Here is a 26,008-nt window from a genome sequence, read left to right on the forward strand (position 1 = left end):
TGATTGGAGTGGCGTTGAAGCAATTTCCTCCAATTACCGGCAAAGGTGGACAGGTATCGTCCCACGGTGCGCCCCGACGCCGACGTCGATACAATGGACCGCGAAATAGAGGACGGCCACGCCAGTGTCGACGGCCTTCGAGGAGATATAGCGTACCAGCAGAACAATGGACTCGAATCGTTTGGACTTTCATCGCAAATGTTGACACGGTCTGCAGTGTCTTTGCTTTGACACTTCGACTGAGAAATTGTAAGCATCTGCGCGTCTACGACGTCTCATATTTTGAAAAAATTTATAGTGCAGTTGCTTGACTTTAACACTTTGACTGACCACACATTGTATTTTCGGTAAAGAATTTTTTTCTCGGAAGTACATAGGATTTTGGGGATATATGTATTCATAAAAAATGATCGTAATTGACCCCCGCAATCGAAAATAATTTTTTCAGAGTGATTTGAAATTTTTTAATTTCGCCGAAAAATCTGTCTACCTACTCGAATTTTTTTCTCGAAAGTGCGTAGAATTTCGAGGGTATGTCTATTCACCAAAAATGATTGCAAATAACCCCCGCAACTAAAAATAATTTTTTTTTTGTGGAGAAAAATTTAGGCACCTACTTAGTGATAATAATTACTTTATGCAGAGAATTAGCTTTTCTTAATGTATGAATCGTATTGTAATATTATAAAATAAATAAATTGTAGGGGGTGGTACTATTCCAGGTTGGAAGATTCGCGTAAGAGTAGGGTTAATAGAAAAATGATGGGTAAAGGATTGAACGATGGAAAAATCTGTGAACCAGTTTCTGTCCAAAGTGGCATGCGTTTATTATTATATATAATATTATATATGAATAATTGTTATGTACACAGAATACATATAAAAGATACAATGATGAGAGGTACTAGCGGTAAATGACGGAGATCGTGGCGCGGTCGGTCTCAAAATGGCGGGCATCGGGGAGATCAGTCGAAGATGTCGTGGAGTTGGTTGTCCGGCATAAATGGTTACCAGTGTGGGGCTCCACTGACGATTCCTCCCACTCCGGCTGGTCCAGCTGCTATGCTACCGGATGGTCCAGCAATGAGTGCTGGTGCAGCAACGGGGCCAGCGACGGCTGCGGGGTGCGATGTTGGGCCAGCCAACACTGTACCTGAAAACATACGTCGTCCTATTAATACGAACATTACCTAACACCAGCAAGAATTTACATAACGAAATCTGAGAATCGAATGTTGGACTAATCCGTAGTGAAAAGGACCCTCAAATTTGCTATGTCAGTGACACATAAAGCATCATTGCACTTCGAAATCACGACCAGTGATAAAACATGACATTTCAGACAAGTAACGAGCGATCGGGTGTCGCGTTCAAGACCTTGCGCACCCGGAAGAGCGATAAAAATCATGTTCCTTCGCGTGGTCGGATTTATCGGCTATTGTCGAGATCGAGTCCGTACGGTGCGTTCGAGGATTAGATACTATCGTCTCTTGTTACGAATATATCGCTTTGTAGTGCAATCAACGCTGTTCCCGTAACTATTGAAGATATCGAAAAATATCAGAAATATCCACGCTTGATCCAAAAATTACAATGTCTCTCGATGGAGGAGTAACAAATCTCAAAATATTTTCGAATCTAAAAGTCTGTCAAACTGTACTATTATTGTACAAGTACTTACCCCAAGGCGACCAAGCGCCATGAGCCGCAACAGCGCCCCATGGAGCCGCTGCTCCCCATGGAGCCGCTGCTCCCCATGGAGCCGCTGCACCCCATGGAGCCGCCGCGGCGACTCCAGCGACACTTCCAGAGACGACCGAAGGGCCAGCAACGGCTCCAGTGACCACGGCGCCGCCATCGACAGCTCCAGAGAGGTGAGCAGGTCCAACGGCAGGTCCGGCAAGGGCGGAAGGTCCCACGACAGGTCCGCTGAGGGCCGAAGGGCCCAGATGAGGTCCAGCCAGCGCGGCTCCATGCGCCAACAGACCCGAGGGTGCTGCCGTCGCTACCGACATGACTGCCAGGAAGAAGACCGGTACCAGGGTGCACATGTTGAAAGGAGTGTTTGAAGGGATTTGCTGCGAAGCTTCTAGATGAGTTTACCTCGATGGCTGGAGTGGATGTGCTGTCATCGAACGGCTTCGATGGTGCTTTTATAGGAGAATTGGCCGCGGTCTTGGTCTCTGCTGCTCCCGCCAACCCCAAGGGCGGGGCACAGGACACGCCAAACATTCTCTGCGGGTTGGGCGCGTGGCCGTTTCATGGCTTATCAGCATTAAGTCAGACATCGAGCTCGCGACACGCGGACAACGCTCAACGCCTCGGCAGCTTGTCCGTGGCTACAGGGGTCACGTGCTCCAATTCAACTGTTGCATCCGTTTCCAATCGTTTTTACGATTGCTAACCTTGCTGAATACGTGGCACCCTTTCAACCAGAAAGACAGATGAAACAAAAGATAACGTTTGCACAATAGAATTCTTAGCCTGACTTCTTTTCTCGCCTCCACGTTTCGGTGGTGATTCGGTCGGTGTGTGCGTAAAGGTGAAAAGTAGATTATTTTATTAATTAGCCCTCTATTGTGTAACGTAACCGACTGCAAACCTGGATGAGACAGTCATTTATTGTTTGTTTTGTGAAAGTATTTTTTTTTTGCCTGGTGTACTTCCTCCAGGTACGTTTTGTTTTTGGTATGAAACCATCTTTAGAATAGCAAAGTTTTACAACACAACCTTGTGCATCTTATCGTATTAACCCTATCAGATGCATTGTACAGGTTAATAAAACTATCAGAAAAAATTCGTACAAAAATCAAGATCTATTGTAAATTAACGATGGTTGTAAATCTGTATTAATTCGTTAGGGTGCCAATAGTAGAAACAAACTAGAGTCATAAATCTATTTCTTCTAGACTGAAAAATAGAAAGACATAAGAACATCCATTGTTTTGATGCTTGTTTGACTCCGGTCTGAGGATCGAAGGAAGGTCTTCGCGCAGCAGGTTCCGTTCGCGATCTTAGTCGCGTCCCGAAGATGTAATATCACGGTCATTACAAAGCCAGCAGTCGTCGTCGACCTTCGTAGTCAAGAAGACGACGCGCGCGTCTCGTCTCTGTCTCGGTGGTTTTCGCGACGAAGAGACGTTGAATTAGGTGAGCACGAGCACGCATCGGCAGTCAGGCCATTATGCGTTGCATTGTGCATCCGTTTAGGCGAGGCACGGGCTGCGTTGCCCACGCGTCGATGTCCCCGATTGTCGCCTGGAATGACGGTGTCATTGTAGTTGGATACGCGTGTGTTACGGTGGCACCAGCCTCGCAATGGATCACCGACCGTGCCACGGATCGTTTGGAATATCATTGCTGGGCGTTGCGTGCACTTTCGAAGGTGACAAAGGTGACCGGCGACGCGATTGTTCGAATAATTGTTCCACGGTCCCGTGAAATACTTCAGGGGGCGACTTTAATGCCACGCCTCGTTTAGAAGAACACGGACGAATTCCCTTACTTTTATTCGCGGAGGCGTGAATAAAAGTGCCGTCGTTTCGTAAAAGAGTACTTTGAGGCCGTAAACGATGCTACAGATTTTCTGGCAATTGAACCTTCTTCTTTTACAACCATTGAACGCAGATGTCCCCCAGCGCCTCGTTAACGGGACGTTTTAATGAATTTATTTTGCGACTTCTTGGGAAATAAGTATAACAGAATACACTCTACAACTAAAAAATAATTTTACACCGCAACTATTCTAATATATTTGTTTCGTGGTAGATTCTTACTTGTATTATTTTTTATTTTGGTGAAATAGTGGAAATTGTATTTCGATATGGAAGACGTGCATGTAGAGAAATATTGATAAACTGATTGTGTCGTCATTCTGAAAATAGATTCGAAATACCGGCTCCCGTTATATTTGCGGGAATAATGCGAATCGTCGAATCCTGTAGCAGGTACACCATTACAAAGCCGAAACGCGACGGAAGAGGATTACCAGAACCGTTTAGAAACGCGGATTGCTGACAATCGTTGATTGTAGTCAAAGCAGAGCCCGTCGTTCTGCACGATGTGTTATTTCGATCGAAAATTGTTGGAAATACCGTTACAAATTCGATCGGCTCTGCTCGAACGACAGCGGGCGCTCTATTTTTATCCCGCGAGAAATTTGAGAAAAGCTGCAGTTAACACGGTGACGATGGAATTGTGTTCAAAAATGACAAATCTACCGAATTGCTGCGCCCGTAACCGTACATTATTGCAGAAAAGTCATGACGCGTATTGTTGCTAGAATTACAGATGTATTCGATTAGTTTTGTGTTGGTATCTCGATGTTCTGTTGTTCGCATTGAAAAAGAACGGGCGTTTGAATAAAGCGTTTCAGGAATTTGAGAAGTTTACAGAATCTATCGGCAACGAAATTTTGATTCAAACGTTTAATTTTTATTTATTAAAGGTGTGATCATCTTATTGGATTTTGTTTCATTAATCATAAAGAAATTGGAAATATTTTCACGTCATATTTTTGTCAAAATCGAACTGGAATCTTCGAACTGAGGACTATTTATCTGGGCGTGGTCAGTGCCTCCAATTTGATCGAAGGTTGCGTCACGGTGTTTGCATTTTTCGTTAGAACGGTCGGGGGCTTTTTCACCCCGTCACGGTCCAACGGATCGCGGGAGCAGCCCCGCCCTTACCCCCGATAAGTTCACCGACCCACGTGTTCCGCGTAAGACAGCTATAAAAGCTCACTTAGCATCAGCTTGCACGACAATGTTCCTCCGTGATGGCTGATGGAAAGTCGCCGTTCGGAATCTCGGTGGCCTCCGTCGACGATTTCTACGGCTGCTACCCGATCGGTTAGGGGAGGGAGCTACCAGGAGGGAACGTGCCCACACCGCTGAATCGCCAAGCTAAGATTTAATTAGAATCATCTCGACGTCCGATGTCGTTCGTAACCGAGAATATCGCCACGATGGATGTGGACGACGAATCGAGCGCAGCCGACGCCTCGTGGCCAATAGCTACGTCGAATCTCGAGGTAGGAATCGAAACTATACTTGCATAGCTAGCTCTGTTTCTAAATCTGGAAACAGATTTCACTCATAATAGGTCAAAAGGTAACATATTCGTTAAAGAACAGTAGGTCAGTGCTAAAATTATTTGTCGGTTCACATATTCTGCTAACGAGATCGACGTGCCCAAATTTAGAAGTACGTAATCCCAATTTAAACATAGAAAAAGATATTACTGATCGTCCAGGAACATTTCTCCGAGAATAGCAAAACATTTAAGGGGGTTAACATGATACAGTCACCAGATTACCAATTCATGTTCGACGGAACATAGACAGAGACCTATTAAATGGCCCGATATCGATTCTAGAAACGAGTTGTCAGAAATATCGGGGGAGGATCGGTTTTTCCACTTTCGTTTTCGATCTACAACGCGTCGCGTACAAATCGTCCATGTTTCCTCGATTTTCGCGAGCAAGTGCAGAAAATAGATCGCGATGCGAATAACGATCAAACTCCCGGATTGCAGCGATACACGTGAGATTTATTCGACTCGTTTCTGGCCGGAATGTCTGACTTGGAAACACGACGTTGCACGCGATATAAATATCCCACTTGCTCCAGAAAAATAGTAGGTTATTTCTCCCCATCTGTAACGATCCTAGGAAACGTTTCCGCGGGAAGAAGGAAAGCAGAACGTTGAATAAATCTCGAGTCCCGAATCAATATTTAAATACCCATAGATCCTCGTTTAGACACGTTCGATCCGTACGTAACTACTTTGATGCGACGTCCATACGAAAGTGTTAGGGGTATTCGAAGGCTCGTCGTATTTTTCTGTGACCGTCTGACCCAGTGACAAGCTTTAAGAATATCTAGTAGAACATCCCTTCATGGTCCAATCATATACACAGAACCTTGTGAGTAAATTATGCGTGATGTTTTTCAAAGACACTTTTGTCTACATAATAAAGCATTAAGTTACAATTTCCAAAGCGTGAAACAAATGATAAATGTGTCAACTGTTATCCGGCATTTTTATGCAATGATATATCACCCCAATTCTTTAAAGGATTATAAAAAAATCTGCACGAAATAATTTATATTGCTGATTTACATCGTCGAACATTTGCAGTGGTTGTAATAACTACGACTTGTCGGGCATTAAATTTAACGTAGAATTCTGATTGAATGTAAAGTAGGAAACGTTAATCAAATAGATAAATCGACTTAGCCTTTCGTCTATTTGTTTTTCGACGAACCTTTGGATACACTTTGTATAAAGCGATCCCGGTATATCACGTGAACTTAACGAATCTCTGTGTTTTTACTTCCCTTCTAACATTTGTATTCTCAGGCGAATCACGGGTCAGACGTCAGCGTTCAACGTCGACGGTAATCGAAGGGCGGCGAGGAATTCATCGATCGTCCTCCCTCGATCCCCGGCAACTCACGAGGCATTAACGATCCAGCCATAACCGTATCTACCTCGTTCTCGGCCACGCTACCTGTCTTTCTCGATCGTAACGGCGCAATGGTTCGCGTGGAACGCGAAAACAATCTGGCCTTCTTGTTTTACGTCCAGCGAGATCGATCACGCGCTATGTCCACGGTAGCCAACGACCTGTCCTCGATTGTGACTCGTGACAGCCGGGTTAATTTCGACTCGGTTCCTGGAACGCGAGCCACGGCATTTTGGACGCATCGCTACACGCGTGTCTGAACGTTAGAGCACCAATTTAAAGTATAAAATGAGAAAAAAATGTCGTACGAACGTATCTACATTCTCCATGCTTTGTACTCTCAAATGCGACGAGTTAAAGAAAGATTTGAATAAAAGAACCAATAGGTCCAGAATACTACGATTTGTCGTAACTTGGTAAATAGAACCCAACTGGTACGCGTTTATATAACATTATTTTCTTGTTTTGCAACGTGGAATATTGTTGGAAAACATTCGAGAAACAACTTAGAATTCAATTAATGTAAATATTCCTAATATACTATCTTTTCAATTTTACAACGCACGTAGCAATTTTTGAAACGAATTATCTGAGCATTACGTTTAATTTAGCACAATACGCGAGATCGCTAAGACGAAGACAGACGAACAAACTGCGCCATTTACATCGAAATCTACCTCATTCACTTCTAGATTAAAATACGTCGTTTTATTCTGTTGAGTTATGCACAGCCATTGTTAAGCGAGTGTAGTTAACGCTCGGCGAATGAATGTCGAAATTGTAATAAATAATGCATTTACATTCTGCATAACTTCAAACCGTGGTAATCACCAGATTAAAAACGATGCGAGTCCTGAAAGCATTTGCTCATAATTTACGTCTCGTAAAAGTTCCATGCAATATTTCCTTGAATATTTAAACAACGCACGAAGGAATAAAAATCGTAGAATATACATCATCTTGCGTGGAATAGCAGCGTGGGTAATTTAAAGAAAAGGAGAGAAAAACGTGCAAGACATGTGATTCTCTTCTTAAAGTTTCCATTAGACGGTCGATTACAATAATTACGGAATTTCTATTTCTCCAACGTTATTTAATATTCTGATATGAATGTTCCTGTGCATCACATTTCTGTTTTCTCTAGTCAGTTAACTTCTTCTGTGCCATGGACCTCTTCGAGATGGCAGTTTTTATAGAAATGCGTGAAATATAATATTAGATATAGACCTTGTAAAGAAAGAATAAAAGTAAGAGCATCTTACACAACCAAACTGGTTTTACCTATTTACAGTGTTACTATAACGTATTACAATTATTCGTTTCGTGTAAGTCAAATCGAAAATTTTCAACGATTCAATAAGCATCTAACATTTTCTATAAAAAGATTATAAAAGAGGCTAGTAGCGAAATTTTATTGAAGTCTCTGGATTAGAAAAAAATGAACCATAAATTTTTATATATCAATAAAATTGTGGGTTTGCTGCAGTCCGATGGACGATCGATCGCAACTAGGTAACCTTTCAGAATTCGTGAAGGTTCGGTGTACTCTCACAATCATTGATGACGAAACGGGTGGATAGTGCAGTCGATGGGGCCACGATTTTCCCATAAAGATGAAACCCCTTTCTCGGGCCATCTTCTCGATATACGTCGTCCTGTGCTTCGGTGCGAAAGAGATTTTAGTCATAAATCTAAAAAGGGATCTATTTAGAAGTAAATGAACAGGCTTGTTTTTCGAGGTTGCGAGAGTGCAGTGACTCCGAGTGGGAGACTCAAGTGGACATTGTTATATTTGTAAAAACGCGTTGAAACGGTTCACGGACGAAAAGTTTTTCGAGGCATGCTGAAAGAAATACACGGTAATTGTCATGTAGAGATCGCGCGATAAGCTCCGCGCTCGAAAGCAATGAAAGATATCGTTGTAAATCTCGCGTTCTCGTGTACGACCTTCCGTAAATTATGCACGCGACGTTTGTTAGTTTAGTGTTATTCAAGTCGCCATCGTTGAAACACTTGTGTCAAGTGATCGACGGAAAAATCGATGCTTGCTCTCTCCTTTACTCTAACCGGAACAACGCTGCCGCGTAGATAAGAATGCGACCAGTGGTCCATGAAGACCTTTTCAGTACTCAGAACTTGCTGCGGAGCAAATACTTTGAAATAGTATTTCAACCGATACCAAAAAGATAAACACAACCATCGACATTTTCCTTTCAAATTCCTTGCCCGTGCTTCCATTTGAATATTTTGAATTCGGTATATTAGGACGTGAGATTTGAATGTCAACTAACAATGATACTAATCTAAAAATTTGCTGGTCATTACAAATATTTTTCCAATCGAATTAATCATCAAATATAAGCACCGATCGCTGAACAACGGTGATACCGATTGAAAATTAAGTAGATACAATATGTTCTTGCGAACAGTAGAGCCCCTAAATATCTATCGAAGAATTCGTGATTAATTATAGATCAATCTGATCCTGCCAGTCCCGGTGTTTATCCAGAGATTGACGGACCGTATCGTAAGTCACGTTTGCAGCGACCTTACCCTTTTCTACGGCTATCCACTCGAATATAACGCTCGAACGTGTCGGATCTATGTCAACGGTTCAAGTTGATCCCAGTTCCTTGTACGTAGTACCGTACAGCCAGCAATAAATGTTCCTCCGTGCTAAAGGATACGAACCACAGCGTCGATAATGATCTAGGATCAACTGTTTCAAACGTTTTCGTAGATCGTTTCGCATTGTTGCTTCGCGTTGCAGCACGACCGACGTGTCAAAATTTCTATGAAAGCATTTGGTCTATATTCCAACCATTAATCTTCTTCTCCATACAACATTTCGTCACACGATATTTACTTTTAATAATAAAGACGACTTTTTATGATGATCCTAATCAAAAGACCGAAACAATTATAAATGTTTATTTAAAATTATCGAATTGTCCTTCTATTAATGTATACGAGCATCTCTATTAGTATTTAAAATTAATTTGCATTAAGTACATTATAATATGTACAACAATGTTTCACAAGGATGCACGTTTACAAAGGGACAGGAAATTACATGAATGTGACACATGGCCTCCTTTCGTCAGGGCAGAGGCAGATAATGTGTGCAATTGTGCACGTAATTTGCTTACAGCCCGATAAAATGGAAGGGACAACGAATTTAAAGCGACAATAAAGCTCAGGCTCTGATCAACCCTCTCTCTTGTAACGCGCGACAAAGACATAATCCGATCGAATAATGAGATTCCTGAAATTTGTGCGTTAACAATTATGTAGATGTAATTGGATCATGTTCGTGTATTATCGTAAGAGATCAAAATTAAAATTACATCATAAATAGCGGGCAGTCTATGAATTTCTACGTCGCGATATATGTATAAAATATATTCCAGCGTTATACAAAAGACTCTTCGTATCGAATATTAGTGTAACAGCTCATTATATTAAAAAAATAGTATCAAATGTAGCACGGGGGAGTCGTTGCAAAACACCATCAAAATCATAAGTTTTACACCTTGAGTTCGTAGAGGGACGTCCAGTATTGACCTTGTAAACCGACGTGGGTGGTACCGAGAGGTTTCCTAAAACTTTTCATACTTTTCGACAGTTCGTGTTCACTACCAATGTCCGTGACCAGTGTGGATACCACCATGGCCGGTTCCATGGGCTGTGATTTTACCAGAAGGACCAGCGATCACCACCGAACCAGCACTCGGACCCGCTACGGCTGCGTTTCCTGAATGAGGGCCGGAAAGGATAGCTCCGTGGGACGCTGGTCCGGAAAGAATAGCTCCGTGGGACGCTGGTCCAGCAAGGACAGCTCCGTGAGACGCTGGTCCAGCAAGGACTACTCCGTGGGACGCTGGTCCAGCAAGAACAGCTCCATGAGAGGCTGGCCCTGCTACGACCACTCCGTGTCCTGCGTGTCCCGCGTATCCTGCGTAACCTGCGTATCCTGGATACCCAGAGTAACTGTATGCAGGAGCTGCGTACGCGAAACCTGGGGATTAAAACAATGGTGAATGCAATTGTAGAAAATAATAATAATGTTAAAATCATGAGACTCTAAACTAGAGGAAGAACTTAGACATCAATCAGTATATCACCTTCGAATAGAGATGCCTTTTTTACGATATAGACACGATAAAATTACTGACCGCCAGTTCCATCGTAGGGTCCGTAACCTTCGACATGGGCGGGACCAGCAATGGACGCAGTAACTACCGCGGAACCAGCAACGGCACCAGAGACTTGCACAGGCCCAGAAACGGCTCCAGAAAGCTTCGCTGGGCCTATAGCTGGACCAGCCAGCGAAGCAGCCCCCACGTGCGGACCAGCGACACTAATAGGACCCAGAGCTGGCCCAGCAACCGCTACACCATGTGCGTATCCAAGATGGCCGCCATAGCCTCCGTGGTAGCCGCCCCAAATAGCTCCACGACGCTGGCGTATCTCAGCTGCGGCGAAGGCGAACAGGACTGCCACGATCAACTGAAATTTCGAATATTGGTGAGATCTTTCTGTATTTCTTATTTTTATATATAGTTTTTATAGAAGGAAGTTTAGTTTCACTTTGGTCACACAAAACGTTATACAGAGAACTAAACTTAATACTATAACATAATAGGTATTACTTCTATATAATACGATTTTTTTATCAAGCGTAACGACTCAAGTACGGCACGCGCTTTTTAATTTGACTGCGACTCCTGCACGAGTCCCATTAAGTTTCGAGTACAAGTAAGCTAAAACCATTGAAAGGTAAATCGTTAACGATACACGGCTGCACTTATAGAAAGAAATGTATAATAAGATGGTCCCCAATAAGTTATTGAAATTTTTCTTCCATCAATATTCCGTCTCTTCGCTTGAAAGCCAGCTATAGATCGTTCGAATCAACTTGTACGATAATGTATACACTGACAAGAGTTCGAAATTATTAATACCAAACTCGGTATAAAAATTTCGTTTCACTGAGATAGAGCACTATCCAAGCGACGAGACTATAAAAATTGACGAGAATAGTGTAGTAATCGCCACTGTCGCAACGTCACGTCGATCGAATCCGAGAAATTCGGATGATTCTTGGTTCCAAAGCAGAGCGCGGATGAAAGATCACTACTAGACGCGTTCGATCGTCGGATCGAATACTTACGAGGGCCTTCATCTTGCCGACCGATTGCTGAGTGTGCCCACGGACGATCCGGTCTGACTTTATATACTTCTCTAGGATCCCGACCGCGCCCCCGTTGATCCCTTCAAATCATATCCGCTGATGGTGCAGCCTCAGTCATTGTGCAAGAAGGTCACCGTCATCCGGCACACCCACCCTCGGGACGCCGTGTCCCATTGGCTGACCTTCGGCGGCCAAACGTTGAGAAAGAGTTAATTTTCGCTCTGTAAGGAATCTGGAGAACACTTTTTTCCTGCCATTGTTACTCTACAATACTTACTCTTGAGCCGTCTTTCGTCACGATCGAGCTAAAACCGTGACTACCTCTCTTTCGTTCACTGGACAGACTAGGTTTTCGAACGTGAAAATAGAGCCGCGGGATGATGGATGAGTTCCATCGAGATTTGCAAAAGGAGATTTATAGTCGAACTATTAGCTGCAAAATATGTAGAATGAAAACAGAGACTGTTTGATCTACCCAGGGGTGGGTTACGTATCGTCCTTTTGTATGTTTTCTCAATTTAAGCAACATTTTAGTTTGCTTCGACTTTTGTTTCTACCTGTACGATATAAAAATAATCTATCGTTACGTTAAAAAATTTTTAACGCGTTCACATTTTGTCGTAGTATATATTCCTCTGTTAGACATTCGTGGTGCGCCGTTAAAGGGTTAAAGTTTACGGAAAAAAGTATCACATCGCGTTAAGCATTGAGTCATCATTCTTCGTAAACAAGCGTTGCCCAACTGTTTCTATTTCTCATCCACTGGATAGAGAAGATCGGTACCGATCTTCAAAGTTTTCAGCCCCCCTTTGACGCGACTCGTGGATGGATTTCAGGACGTCACGATCGAGTCGCTTTATACCACAAAACTTCGTAACGAGGAACTGTCATTCACGTGTAACTTTCGAGATCCCCAAGAAGAACAGTATTCCCATTGTCAATGGACGAAGTTGCATCGTTCCAGTGCACGCTGCAACGATCTAGAATCGCTTTGCGCGACCATCCGTGAGAACGTTTCGTCTTCAACGCGGACCTACCGTGCCCCGAATACCGCGATCTTTTACGTTCCTTCGCGATTTCTCCACAACTTGATCGATAAGACAGTATATCAACCCCTTCGTGAACTGGTGTCAGGCAACATTGGAATACAGTTTTATCGTTTTGAACTCGCGTCGAGGGATGCTTGACAAACGCGTCGCTAGTATTAGCTTGTTGAAAATTGTTCGAATATTTAAAGTAATTTTTAAGTATGCGATAATTTCTCGACATCCGTTGCAATACCTCCACAAATCAAAATGTCTGGTCGTAAAAGGGTCGAAGAACGTAGGAAGAACAATTTACTAGGAAAAGAACCGTGGAACGCAAATTTGTAATAGCGAAATATGCGGACACGACGGATAAAGACATCGTCGTTAGAAACGAGCCTCTGAAACAAAGGAGCCAATTACGAGGATGCAAGACCACCGTAATTAGTATCAGCTGCGATTCACCGCGGCGATAAATGGATAAATAAGCTGGATAACTGAACGTGATCATTAACTTCCCGGTGTGATTGTCCCGAACGCTTCAGTTGCACTGTGATTTGCCATAATCTATAGACACGTTGCATAAATCTATCCCTTGTGTAACCATACTTCCACCTCCTACTTTTTACACGCAACTTGTTCGTTAAAATTCTTTCACCTACGTATAATAGATTCTTTTTAAAAGAAAGATTCTTTCCTTAAGTGCGTAGTTCGTAGTAGCTTTTTGCCCCTCGAACATTACAAAAAGTCTACCAGCTTTTTCGTTCTACTTTCCAAGCGATGTTCTATCGTGCGCACGCCTAACCCGAGTATCGCGCAGTTAGGGGATAACGCGCGACTTACGATGGGATCGTGCTCGAATTTTAATTTCATGTTACTCGAGGACACGCTAGGGGTTAAGCTGTTACGTTTTCAAGAAAGTACCGTGTCATTTAAATGAAAAGAAATTCAAAGAAAGAAGCTCGAGTGGCGCGTGACATTTTTCCACCGTGGGGTTTCTAATAGTGTTCGTACAAAAGTTGCTGTCGACTCAAATATAATTTAAATATTAATATTACATTTAAATATTTGAGTTATCGGTCTCTAGGTCCTGGCAAACCTTCAAATAGTTGTAACATTTATCGAAAGAATGCTGTCCAAAGGTTATCCGACAATCGTCGGTGTTTCACTGTCAACGGGAAGCAATTTCAAGATCCGAATGTGTATCGATCCGCGCGCGATAATCAGAGTAGTGTAGATCCCCATCTTTCCTCGAGACTATGGAGTAAAGGTCACGTTCGACTCGACACGCTTACGCCCGTAACTTCGTCTGCAGGCGATACGTGGCGCAGAAAACCGTATTAATCCCTGAGAACGTGACTCTTTCCCACCCGTAATGCTAGCGCTCGACTTGGCTCGGCTAACCGATCGGTTGCTTCACTCGCGAGGATGACGCGGTTCGCCGCCCACGATTTTTCGAGAGGGAACACGGAGGTTGAAGAATCGCGGCGTGAGAAAATAAAAATGGCACGCGTGAACGATGCAAATTGCGTTTACCGCCTTGTTCGAATACTCTTCTTACAACCCCGCTATTATTTTGACTCTGTGTGCCACGAACGCCCTGTACAAATTAATGATTTTTCCTAACAAGAATTATTAATTTTTTAATAATTTTACAAGCGTTCCTGTATTTCTGGCTACGTGTTCGAATAAATAGAATCACGTAGCACGCTGTGAAATTAAATGCCTTATAAGGCAGTATCTCCATTAATTTCGAGCAACCTTTCTCCAACGCTCTTCGATCGCCTTCCATTGCTTCAGGCTCAGTTCTGAGACCCTGGTGACTCGATCTCGTCGTGTTTGCCATACATTTTCGCACGGTTGAATTAATGTGAGAACGTCACGCGTAATAGGACACGGCGCAGCGAAACAAGATCATAAGCATGAAACGAACCGCGGTAGCGAGCCGGGGACCTTTGCATCCATTTCTGGCGCGATATTAGTCGCGGGACGATTTACGGGTCATTACATCGGCGGCAAGTTTGGTCGTGGCGGGGGCAATCGGAGTCTTGAAATTCGTAGCTACGTAGAACGATCGAGGAGGAACGGCCGAGATTGAACGTGATCAATGCTAATGGTGAGACTGACATTTACAGTCATTGTCTGCGCCGCAGTGCGGACGCAATGCATTGGGATTCTTATGGGAGCAGAATAGCCTACTAGGCGCTCCGAGCGGAACCAAGCGAAAAGTCGCACGTGTCCGAATCGTTTCCCAATTTGGGATCCCTTCGTGCCGCCACTGTCAGCCATTTTGGATCGAAACACCGGGAAAGGGAAAGCGAAAGATTGGGGAAGAAATTAGGTTCGAATGATTACCTCCTTGAACGAAATAGCATTTCCAGTAAATAATATTAACGGAACGTTCTTTAAAATTGCAATATTAATGTAACAAATTTTATCTGCTCCTTTAGAACTCGTAGAATAAATTCGCTAAAATTCTTTTTGAAGAACGTCTTCCAAAAAATTTGGGAACCACTTCAGTGGATGGTTAATTTATGTATCCACGAATGCTCGAGAGTAAAATTTTTTAATTCGTCGCAAGAGGGTTGGAATTTCGGTAGTTTACTACCTCTTAATTTATCGTCTTGCTCAGCATTTACATTTCCAAACGATAACGATGATCTACGCGAGCCACCATCGCTACGTTCGGGACTTGTTTGATCATAAACGGGAAACGTAATCGGTGGCGGAATGAAACACTGAATTATGTATGAACACGCATACCTCCTTCGTTGGAAATGATACAGGAACAGACGGAGTCACGACACTGTCCACTCATAAACGCTGCCTTGTTTCGACGACGTTGTGGAAACTGTTGAAACATTTTTGCGCCATCGACGTCCAAGTAATTCGTGACTTTATTAGCGTCGTCGCGTTTCATTGCCCGCAACGGGATAATTATGACGCAGCTTTTTACGCCGTTTGGCGTCGCGACGATGCGTGGATTAATTCGAAACACCGTGTTCATAATTAAATTGCAATTTGTGGAGTAGCTGTTGTCCGTCGTCTGTCATTAAATTATGTCACTGTTTACTGCGGGGAGTTGAGAGATACTCGAGGATCGTTGGTGAGTTTGGGAAGGCTTCTAGGGATCGCCTAATTCATTGCTGTCTAAACTCATTTGGTTATAGAATACATTTACGAGATATATTACCTAAATGAACATTTTTAATTCCGATTACTGCTAAAATGAAAATGAACAAGCGAATATTGCTTCTTTATTCAAACGATGTTTCGATGTAAATATTTTGTACTCGTAGAGAGTCTCAAGAAAACAGATCGATACGTCGCTTAAGTAAGAAATTAATTCGCGAACGTAAAATCTTCATTATTACACTTTGATGATCTTGCATACTAACAAGGTACGAAGAATTGCCTGGAATATTCATTCGTCGATGAAATATTTATCCTTACCTCCGAAGCGGTATCAAAGTCGAAGGAATTATACATAAATCACATTATAATAATTCTGTTAATAAAAAAAAATATCATCGAGAATACAAAGTCCATGGCCGGTAACACGAACAATATAAAGAAAAAGGAAAACAGAGTTACGGTAATAAAGAGCTAAATACCATTCGCGGCGTTTAGCAACGAATATGGTAGCCGCACGTTCGAAGTAGTTAAAGGTCAAACTTAATCGCTCGAAGTGGAAGCAACCTTCCGAATTTGATCTCGAGAGGAATCGAAAGACGAGGACGCGAGATATCGACGCTAGAATCAAGATGGGAATCGGGAACGCATCCACCGGCGCAGTTCCGTTCGCTGAAACCGTCAATCTAATCGGAGATTCAATGACGAAATGACCTTGGCCGCAAAACCTAGGCTCGTACGCCTCGCGGAGCAGATTCTTCTGGGAACTCGTGTAGGAATAGCGCACCCCCGATGGTGAAAGGACTACGCCTGTTCGAGAAACACGGCGCGCGATGCAACCGACGTCTTCGTTCGTTTTCCATCGGCGGCAATTACGAAATAGTTCTGCACGATTCACCACCGTTTCTGATCAAATTACGTATCCATTATGCTCCCGTTTCTCTCGCACGAAACATCTGCCGAGCATCTCCATCCTGATTTCAACGCAACTTTCCAGATTTATCGAGTCGTCACGAATGAGATACACAACGCGGTTCGAACTAAGTGTTGCAAGCCATTTTCTTAGAAACCAACGAAGACGTCGACTTCGTCTTTTCTTTTTTTTATTGAACGGTTCAAAAATGAGTCCATTTGTGAAAATATATTACCGTGACACTACAGGAGGTGTTTCGATTCCAATAACGCTAATAGTTCCAGCTCGAAGAGCACTTAAACTGTTAACGACACGTTCTAAACGCACGTATACGCGAATGGGATATTGACGTATCGTCGACCGCAAAAATGAAATGCTTCTTTATTACTCTCGCTTTACTATACTCTTTGTTTTATACTTTTTACCGTTTTAATATTCACTCTTTTCCGTTTCACTTGCTTCGCGCCAGTCGATCTTTCATCCAACGGACGTTCACAATTTTATGACTGTCGTACGCGAAGCAGATCAGAATATACAACGGAACACGGAAACGCTACTGGTTTCACGACACTAATACATACGTTCGTAGTATCCTGTCGATAAATACAAACAGAAGTTTTATATTTAGTAGGGAACTGCTTCGGCGTAGATAACGAAGTTATTTCTTGAGAATGTCAATATTCTCCGCTTGTATGCACCTACGGGTTCCCCGCTTGAAAGTAACCGAGCTATCTCCGGTATGCTTTTATGCGTTCAATGCGAAGCGATCGTAGATGGAATTTCATTCGCTGCTGGAAATAAAAAGTCGTATATCAGTCTAAAAATCTAAATCTCTATTGTTGATGTTGGTATTTTAAAAATATCAGGCATTCCTGATGGTCCAATAGTTAGCCACGGTTTAGAATTTCATCGTTTATATCGGGCGTAAAAATCGTCGATTGTTTATCGGTAGCAAATGACAATTTGTTCGCGATTCCGTCACCTCGATTCTGTCTGGCGTCGAAACGAGGCGAGATGAAAATTTTATTTTCTACGAAATAGTGCTTCCGGTTTCAGTGTGCCCGACGGTTATAGGGAATCGATGGATGGATACTTTCGAAGGGGATAATAAAAGCTAGTGGAAAATAGCAAGGTACACATACACGTTTTGCCTTCTTCGTGATATCGTCGATCGGCTGAGCCGTTCGCGAAGAGGTTCCATCGGATTCCGCGGGTTAGCGCGCGTTCAATGGCTCTTATTTTATTCGCGGTCAACTGCAGAGCCAGGGTAGTCTCGTTCGTCGAGTTCCCCGCTGCTCGGGAACCTGGAAAAGATTTAAAGCCCCTTTAGCGGCGGTTAAAGCCGTATTTGTGGCCAACCGAGGCTGGAAAGTTCAAACCTCTTTCCCTGCGTCGAATATGATGGGTCAGCAACGGACGATCAGCCTTAATGCACTTTCGATTGAGATCGAGGATACGACTTCTGATCCCGAACGGGGATTCCCAAGCTCTTCTGCCTAGCACACTGCATCTCGCGGTCTTTCGCGAAACTGTTTCCCACCTCGTATTCTAATGGAATCGAAAATGACATTTCACATAAGAACAGCAAGAGCGAAAATTCACCTTTAGAGAATCAATGCGAATGTTTCGAACGTGTTCTGAGCTTCAATGCACTCTGATAGTTATCTGGAGGACCGATGTCTCATCATCCAAAATATCTGCCAAACATATCTGGTCAGCGACTTCGTGCTTGCATTTTCATCGAGGTCAAAGTCTGGATACGGGCTTTATACAGAATCATCCGATTCAGCGTTCGAAACGCGTTGGCCGAGTTTCGAGTTTGTTTCGCGAAGCTCTCTGACCGAAAACCTGTTCGATTAAAAGGTTCTTGACGCAAGGACGCAACGCCCAGGCTGTCTGGATATTATTCCACAAAGCGACTCTCGTCCTTCCTCTTGACATCCTCGTTCTATCGATCCGTGTACAGCTTACAAAAGCCTCGAACAGTTTCCTCTGTAATCATCGGTGAACCAATTATCGTTTTACCATGTACATCGTAACGCGCAAAAGACTATCGTCGTGGCTTAGGGTTACCTTTGTGACGTCCGCGTAACCTGGTACTCCACGGTTCCGCTTCCAGCGGATTTGCATGCTCCGAGTTCACGAGGTCGGCATTGTACTCACATTGGTTGTGATCTACGCGTATTGATAAATTTGCAATGTTAGACATTTTTGTACATTTTTTCTTCTCTAGAGTTTTTAATATTTTTAATATTTTAGTAGTGAAGGGACTTTGGTCTCTTACTTACCAATGTTATCTTGAAAGACTTTACAGTGTTTGGTTTTCCAACTGCTTCCCATTTCCATAGGTTGATATGATTCATAGTCGATAAATTGGCCTTCAGCGACTGGTTGATACTTTCTCAACTGCAATTAAGAATGATGCAATATATCCAGTAGCATTTGATTTCTCGTCAACGACTAAATTTCGTTTACTATCCCCATTAATTTTCGAAACGTTTAAAGCAACATAAATTTCAACCACGACTTAAGGGTAGATTTTACTTGTCGAACACGAACATCGTTACTTCGTGTGCTTAATTCCGAAGAATTTTCAGATGGTTGATATTCCTTACAAGTACAGAACCTTCTGTACCATGTTCTCGAGCAGCTCTAACGAAGTATTACTTCACGAAACGGGGTCTGACATCTAACCCTTCCACAGGGACCAATTTAAGTAACATCGACTCTCAGTGATCAGACGTCCAAACAGGTTAAACGCTGGTAAATCTTCGTCGATCGATTGCCACTTAACCGTTCGTCCAATTTGCATTATGGAAATTACGAATGGGAAAAGGAACATCGAGAAGGGGGACACGATGGTCGAAAATTTCACTCCGGGCGAGGAGACACGCGACGCTAGGGGGCCATTAGCGCGTAAACGTGCAATTTCGATTCGAACGTGGAACTTTCTAACGAGCTGACGGCTCTTGACAAATCTGTCATTAGCAAACCAGACCCGGACGGTCGGGGTGCAGCGAACCGTAGCAACAGGCGGTCGATTTCGAGTCTAATATTTCGTTAGAGGCTGCCCCCTTAAACGTTTCAAGGGAGAACGGATATCTTTCTTGGTCAGTTCCACTCTCTGATCGATCCTTGTGCAAGTTTTCTGTAAAGTGGCCGATTCTGTGCTCCGGTTACCACGGAAATTGCCCTTCGTCGTAGTTTATCGACTTCTGATTAGGGGAGCTACTCGTCCAAGTTTAATGAATCGAGACTCGTGACTCGTTGCAGACTATTCTTTTGAAGCTAATTTAATTACAAACTGTTGCGCGGAAAGTAAGCGCTGATGTCGATCGGGGTCGTTGACACAGCGATGGATGGCGAACAGTTTTGTTGGATAAATGTAATTGAAAGAACAGAGATGCAAAACAAAATTTATTAGCTTATAGAAATCTAAAACAAGATGTCTCATGGAATTTGGTTGATTTACAGTGTTCAAAGAGTAGAATATCGAGACATTTCTATTTTTAGAAATGTTTAGCTTTTAGTGAAATTATCAAGTTAGTCGAATACATAGATAGCTATTTCAAATTTGAAAAGTTGCAGGAAGGAACTTCAGAAAGTGGACGAACCAAAGAGTAAACTTCAATCAAATAATCTTGTGTGAATTATTAATATTCTTACCTTATTTCGTGGAAGTTCCTTGACAGCGATTAATGTAACTCCTAGCTTCCGTTTGCTCCGCGGCAGCTTCATCTTTGTCTCAAACTCTCCCGTGGACGACTGGTCCACGTCGGTTCCATCGTCCCGTGAAAGGATCGAGTCGAATAATCGCCCCGGCGACGTTAAATCATAGAGGCTGATCGATAATGCACGACGACGTGTAAACTTTTGGAAACGACGACGACCTTTTGAGCTCGCCAGAATCGAACGATGTTCCCGTCGAAGCTGTTTGCTCTTCGCAAATCGTTTCGATCGAAAGTCGTATTCGGGTCGCGTTTCTGGAGTTCCCAGCCCTCGAATGGAAGGACGAAATAGTTATGAATTTAAATTGCAGTTAATCGAACTATAAAGCAGTTGACAATATCGTATAAACCACAAAATATTAATATCGAAAGGTATAAATATATTTAATATTTTGTACGTAACGTTTCGATTCAAATGCTTTTCAGCCTTTCCCGGAATAATCGGGAATTATGAACCGATAAATATGAAATTAAGATCGTATTATACGTTGCAGAGGAATGGTTATAACAAAACACTCTGTAACGTATAATTATGATTTTAATTTCATATTTATAGGTATATAATTTTCGATTATTCCTAATTTAACTTGAAATATTGAATGGAAATACGTTGATCAAGATTAATAATTAGACATTGAAGCAAAATACGATCGATCATAACGGTATAATAATTATTTTCGAATAAATAACTGTCGTTAATTTTCAAGTAAGCAATTTCTTTAATAAAGTATTACCAGCAGCTTTTGTAATTGAAATAGGATTGGTTCGATCGTAATAAATTGGTAATAAGTGTTTACACGTTGCTAATTCAGATTGAATTGTAGGTAGACGAGCGAGATGCAGTTCCAAAGAGGGAAAGCAGATCGTTGCGATTTTGTTCTTCGGATGGAGGTTGAACGACGATTTAGGGGGCAATGAAATAATCGAGAGTGAGTTTTAAATACTGATGCTTTATTTTATATAAAGTATTGTATAAATGTATAAACGCTATAAATATGTGGTATCTATCTATGGTGGTGGTGGGGTGCTAGTCGTGATCGCAAAGAAAGGGTATGACGAGGGCGGGCGGGGTCGGGGGCCGGCAGCGGCGCGCCATCTATTTACATTCATTCACTCACGGGAAGGGCTGACCTACCATAATCTACCGGTCTCTCTCTTTCACTAACATATAACACGATTATATAATATATGTGTAATGTGTGTCTATATACGAGTACACATATAGCAATAGTGTGTGTGCGCGCGTGTGGCAATGTGTTCATATATATATATACGCGAAGGAATAGTAGTAATAGTATGTATACATGTATATATATATAAAGAGAAAACATATATGCGCATGGACGAGTAATGTAATAATAATATGTATGCTTGAGTGCGGCAGTGAGTATAACAACTTGTGAGCGAGCGGGATGCGATCGGACGGATCGGTCCCGCGGCTCATCGGAAGAGGAGAAAGAAAAAAAAGAGAGAGTAGTAAATATGTGTGAAGAGCGGCGGCCTTTGCTGGATGGTGGAAGACGCGAGAGAAAAAAAAATAGAGTGTGTACTGCCGGAGCAACGGTGGGTGTTCAGAAAACAGAACAGACCCAGTTGGTCCAACGACGAAGCGCCAAAGCTTGTCCACTCGCTGGGTCCATGGCGGGGGGCAGCCGGGTTCAACGTGCTTGCCGTTGACTCGAGTTTGGCGCGGTACAGATCGTTTCGTTGCGAAAGCTTCGATCGCTCGACGCGTATGCCGATCAGTTTTGAGAGGGTTTGTGTCACCTTGTTGATCGCGAACGGATGGATGTCGTGCGTCGCTGGCAGTTTGAATCGCGGCTGGCAATCGCGGCTCCGTTCGGCTGTCCTCCGTCGCGTACAGTTGATGAAAACGAAATTGACTAAACTTTGGTCCGTCTGGCCTGTCTGACGACGGGAACGGACCGCGTCGACAAAGGGAGTGGTCGAAACGGAACCACGGATCACGAATGGCCTGGGCCGCGGTTTCCACTTTCCACGAGGTTATCCAAAACCCGAGATCGATGGCACGGGTCAGCGTGTCGGGCTTTCGGCTCGCGCTACACCGTGTCTCGATATATACCGACTGGACTGCGATTAATATTCCGACTATATACCGACTACACCACTAACGCCGGCGCTTTGACCATGTTCCTAGGTTGGACGAAGCTTTGGGAAGAAGACGTTGAGCGCGTTTGAGGATCGTTTGAGACCGGTATGTGACTGTGGTGGGAATGCCGCCGTCGCCGAGCCGAGATCGCTGGGGCCTTAGAACGTCTAGTACTTGCCGAGTACCCCGGGGATGATGGCTCCGTGGGAGCCGAGTCCGGCGTGGATGGCGCCAGACGGTCCGTTGATCACAGCAACACCACCGTCGTGTCCGCCGAGTCCACCAGCGATGCCTCCTACTCCACCACCAACGACAGCGATGGCACCTGGAATTATAAAATTTAAGTATAGAGAACGATCTATCTAATTCGTTGATCCGTTGTGAACGATCGGATGTGTATACAGACCAGCGCCACCGAGACCGAGAGCACCACCGCCAAGAGCACCACCGCCGAGAGCAGCGGCGGGCGCGGCAGCAGCAGCAGCACCAGAGCTACCGTCGTCACCGTTCACGTTTCCGCTTCCAGCCCAGAAGTTGACACCACCGCTGGATGGTCCGACCAGGTTAGCCGTACCCTGAGATGGTCCAACAATGGTGGCGGTACCACCGGAGCTACCAAGGACAGTGGTGGGGCCAGCAGCGGCACCGATCAGACTGGATGGTCCGGTACGAGGTCCACCTACGCTCTTGGCTCCTTCTTGGGGTCCAACCAGGTCAGAGGGTCCGGTCTGGGGTCCAACGTTAGCCTTGGGTCCTTCGGCGGAGCCAATGTCAGCCCTGCCTCCGAGCACTCCTGCGCGAGAACAAACCAATCCCACCGTGAATGGAACACGTCTCGTGGTAATCCCAGTAACTAAACGATCCGCTTCGTTACGCACCACCAGAGACGATCTGTTGTACACCAGCAGCTCCAGCCGCCGACGCGGCTCCAGCAGCGTAGTTGACACCGAGTCCACCGGATCCCAAGCTGGACGCTCCGCTCTGTTGGAGAGCATTCGCGGTACCCGCACCCGCGGCGAGTCCTCCAGTCAGACTAGCGCCACTGGCAATTCCTCCCAAACCTCTGCCGATGCCCAGGCCTCCTCCGATTCCTCCATAGCCGATGCCGCCATGACCTCCGGCAAGAGCAATGCCACCTCCATGGGCGATTCCGGCGCGTACCGTCGCTACTGCCAGACAGGTGAACACAAGCTGCGACAGGGAACAGGTCGATTCGTCAACGATCCTTCCTCGTAATCGTCATCCTTGCTCGGAAGCAAGTGGTTGCCTCCACCGTGTCGATCGGTTGCCGCGAAAGCCGCGGTAATATCGAACCGGGTGAAATCACCCGGCGGAAAAAAACGACCAGAACGAAGACGAACAATCTCGGTTTACGGAAGAGTCATAACTATCGCCGCGGATCCAGACTCCCATTGGCTGCTAGTCGATTACCACGTGCCCCGGGTATAACATAACCGCGACTTTCACTTTCGATGGACGGCTAGCGCGGAGTTCCACGACATCGGGAAACGATTCCGCGTCACCCGGGAAACCGATCCCAATCGCCTCTCGACCGCGTCGAGCGTGAAAGCACCGACGCAACAGTTCCAGTTAATATAGAGTCGCGGGTGTTTCGTAACTGTCGGCGACGCGCCGATGAATCCGACGCGATGGAAAACGCGCAAAACGTAACGTTTCGCAATCGCTGAGATCGCGAACCGATTACGCTTTCGCGCTACCGTGTCCAAAGGCTAGCCCCCACCATCCGAGTTAGCCAGTTACCACGCCTAACGACCATATTAGGGGACGAAATTCCGTCGGGTTGCCCCGTCGTCCAAACGGTTAGCATTTTATGCAATCGCGTGCCTAATGCCCGAGAATCAACGTAATCGTAGGTTTAACCGTGCACCGCGGGGATTCGTTAATTAATCGAACGCGTCGTATTTAAGAAACCCGAGTTCTCGGTGATTTATTTCGTGAAATCTTGGAGAATTCTAGACAGCGATTTTTCTTCCTGTTGCTGGAAACGACCGGTCGCGATGTACCGCGAATCGATCGGAGAAAATCGCGAACGATCGAACGCTGGAAGCGTGTAGATCGGAAACTTAAGTTGCACTTAAATGGCACCGTGTCGACCTGGTATTATGCATATCCAACGACTTGGCGAAACTTTCACATCCCGTTTACGCGGAACGAGGCACCCGTGCGACGTAGTCGACCGAGAGTTCTCGCGATCGGAACACCGACGATTTCGAAACGATTCCGAGCGCACTTTGCATCAATCGCGCAAGCAGCTTAGGAACGACGACGTTCGATCGTGGTTTTCGGACCGTCGGGTCAATCTATCGCTATAAATCGGCGAGAAACGGTATTGTTTAAAAACCGATTCGAGCTAATTCGAAGAGGTCATCCGGGAGACGTTAACGAGAGTAAAAGCGAGCGGATTATCGACGTCAGACGGTATTCGTGAATGAAGATGCACCGAGGGTAGAGAACCGGTCGTTACTGAATGACGATGATACTACTACAACCGGTTTCGCGACGCGGTCAGTGTACCGTGGAACGATAGACTTCTTGTTGCATGAATGGAACGCGTAAGAAGGGCAAAGTCTGTCCGTTTGTTCGTCCCGCGGAGCAAAAAGGACGCGAGTATCCGAGCCGTGACATTGAGTTACCGGTCTGCCGCCGCGATGTCTCGAAACCCAGGAACACCGCGAGTATTTAGCCATAACATTAGCCAGCGGAGTAACGAGAGATACCGATTAGGCCGATTTATCATCCGATCGAGTAGCTGCCGTCCGTCGTTGGCTAGGCGAGCTAACGTCTCGGGGAAAGAACGATGCTTGTATCCCGAGACGTTTGACCGTTAGGAATCGTGTAGAAAAGTCGCGAAAGAAAATTCGTGCTATCCGATCGAATCACAAGGAAATATATTAATCTCTACCGCGGATCTATCCCGGTGGAAAGCGAGAACGTTTCAGACACTGTTGAATTGGAACACGTTGTAGAACCAACGATTAATTTCTAAAAGAAACCAGCGAACGCCGCGGAAAACCCGTGAACATTCGGATACCGGATCGAGAACACCCCGTTGAATCACCAACCCTGTGGTGGATACTCACAAAGGCCTTCATGTTTGGTGTGTGTGTGGTGGGCTGGTAGTCCGGTGAATGACTGACTTGGGCCGGGCCGGCGGGCCTTATATACGCCTAACTCTACTCTGGCTACGCTCCACAATCACCATCCTTTCGAAAGCAAGGCGCTCCACCACCCTCCCCCCAGAAAAACTATAATCCACGCCGTGCTAGCGGCCAGGCATAGACGAAGGTAGTCCCACCAGCTGCTTTGGGGCCAAAGGGGGGCTCCCCCCGTTTGCGCCCGTCGATAGAGGTTGCTTGTTGTAGGTTGCTCGCGGGGTACACCGCGGCTTCGGCCGTGTCTAACGAACAGCCTCCTAC

The 26,008-nt window shown here is 44.6% G+C and overlaps 2 protein-coding genes across 2 annotated transcripts; both read right to left on the reverse strand.

Moving 5' to 3' along the window:
* Positions 1-930: 930 nt before the first annotated feature.
* Positions 931-20,471, reverse strand: LOC122396518 (spidroin-2-like). The gene is made up of 9 exons (XM_043395018.1): positions 20,400-20,471; positions 19,022-19,139; positions 18,807-18,908; positions 11,643-11,743; positions 10,641-10,978; positions 10,109-10,459; positions 2,406-2,425; positions 1,682-2,089; positions 931-1,153 (listed from the first exon to the last, which is right to left on the reverse strand). Exons 1-9 carry the CDS (start codon positions 20,469-20,471, stop codon positions 1,008-1,010), a joined length of 1,656 nt encoding a protein of 551 aa, XP_043250953.1. The 3' UTR covers positions 931-1,007.
* Positions 20,472-21,464: 993 nt separating this feature from the next.
* On the reverse strand, positions 21,465-25,710 carry LOC122405077 (uncharacterized PE-PGRS family protein PE_PGRS24-like). The gene is made up of 4 exons (XM_043409571.1): positions 25,673-25,710; positions 23,450-23,762; positions 22,978-23,364; positions 21,465-22,896 (listed from the first exon to the last, which is right to left on the reverse strand). The coding sequence occupies exons 1-4, from the start codon at positions 25,682-25,684 to the stop codon at positions 22,739-22,741; spliced, it is 870 nt and encodes a 289-aa protein (XP_043265506.1). The 5' UTR covers positions 25,685-25,710; the 3' UTR covers positions 21,465-22,738.
* Positions 25,711-26,008: the final 298 nt, after the last annotated feature.

This window comes from Colletes gigas, unplaced genomic scaffold (genome assembly GCF_013123115.1).
Source record: "Colletes gigas isolate AHSC1104 unplaced genomic scaffold, ASM1312311v1 Colletes_gigas_Sc00001, whole genome shotgun sequence".
In the NCBI taxonomy this organism is placed as follows: domain Eukaryota; kingdom Metazoa; phylum Arthropoda; class Insecta; order Hymenoptera; family Colletidae; genus Colletes; species Colletes gigas.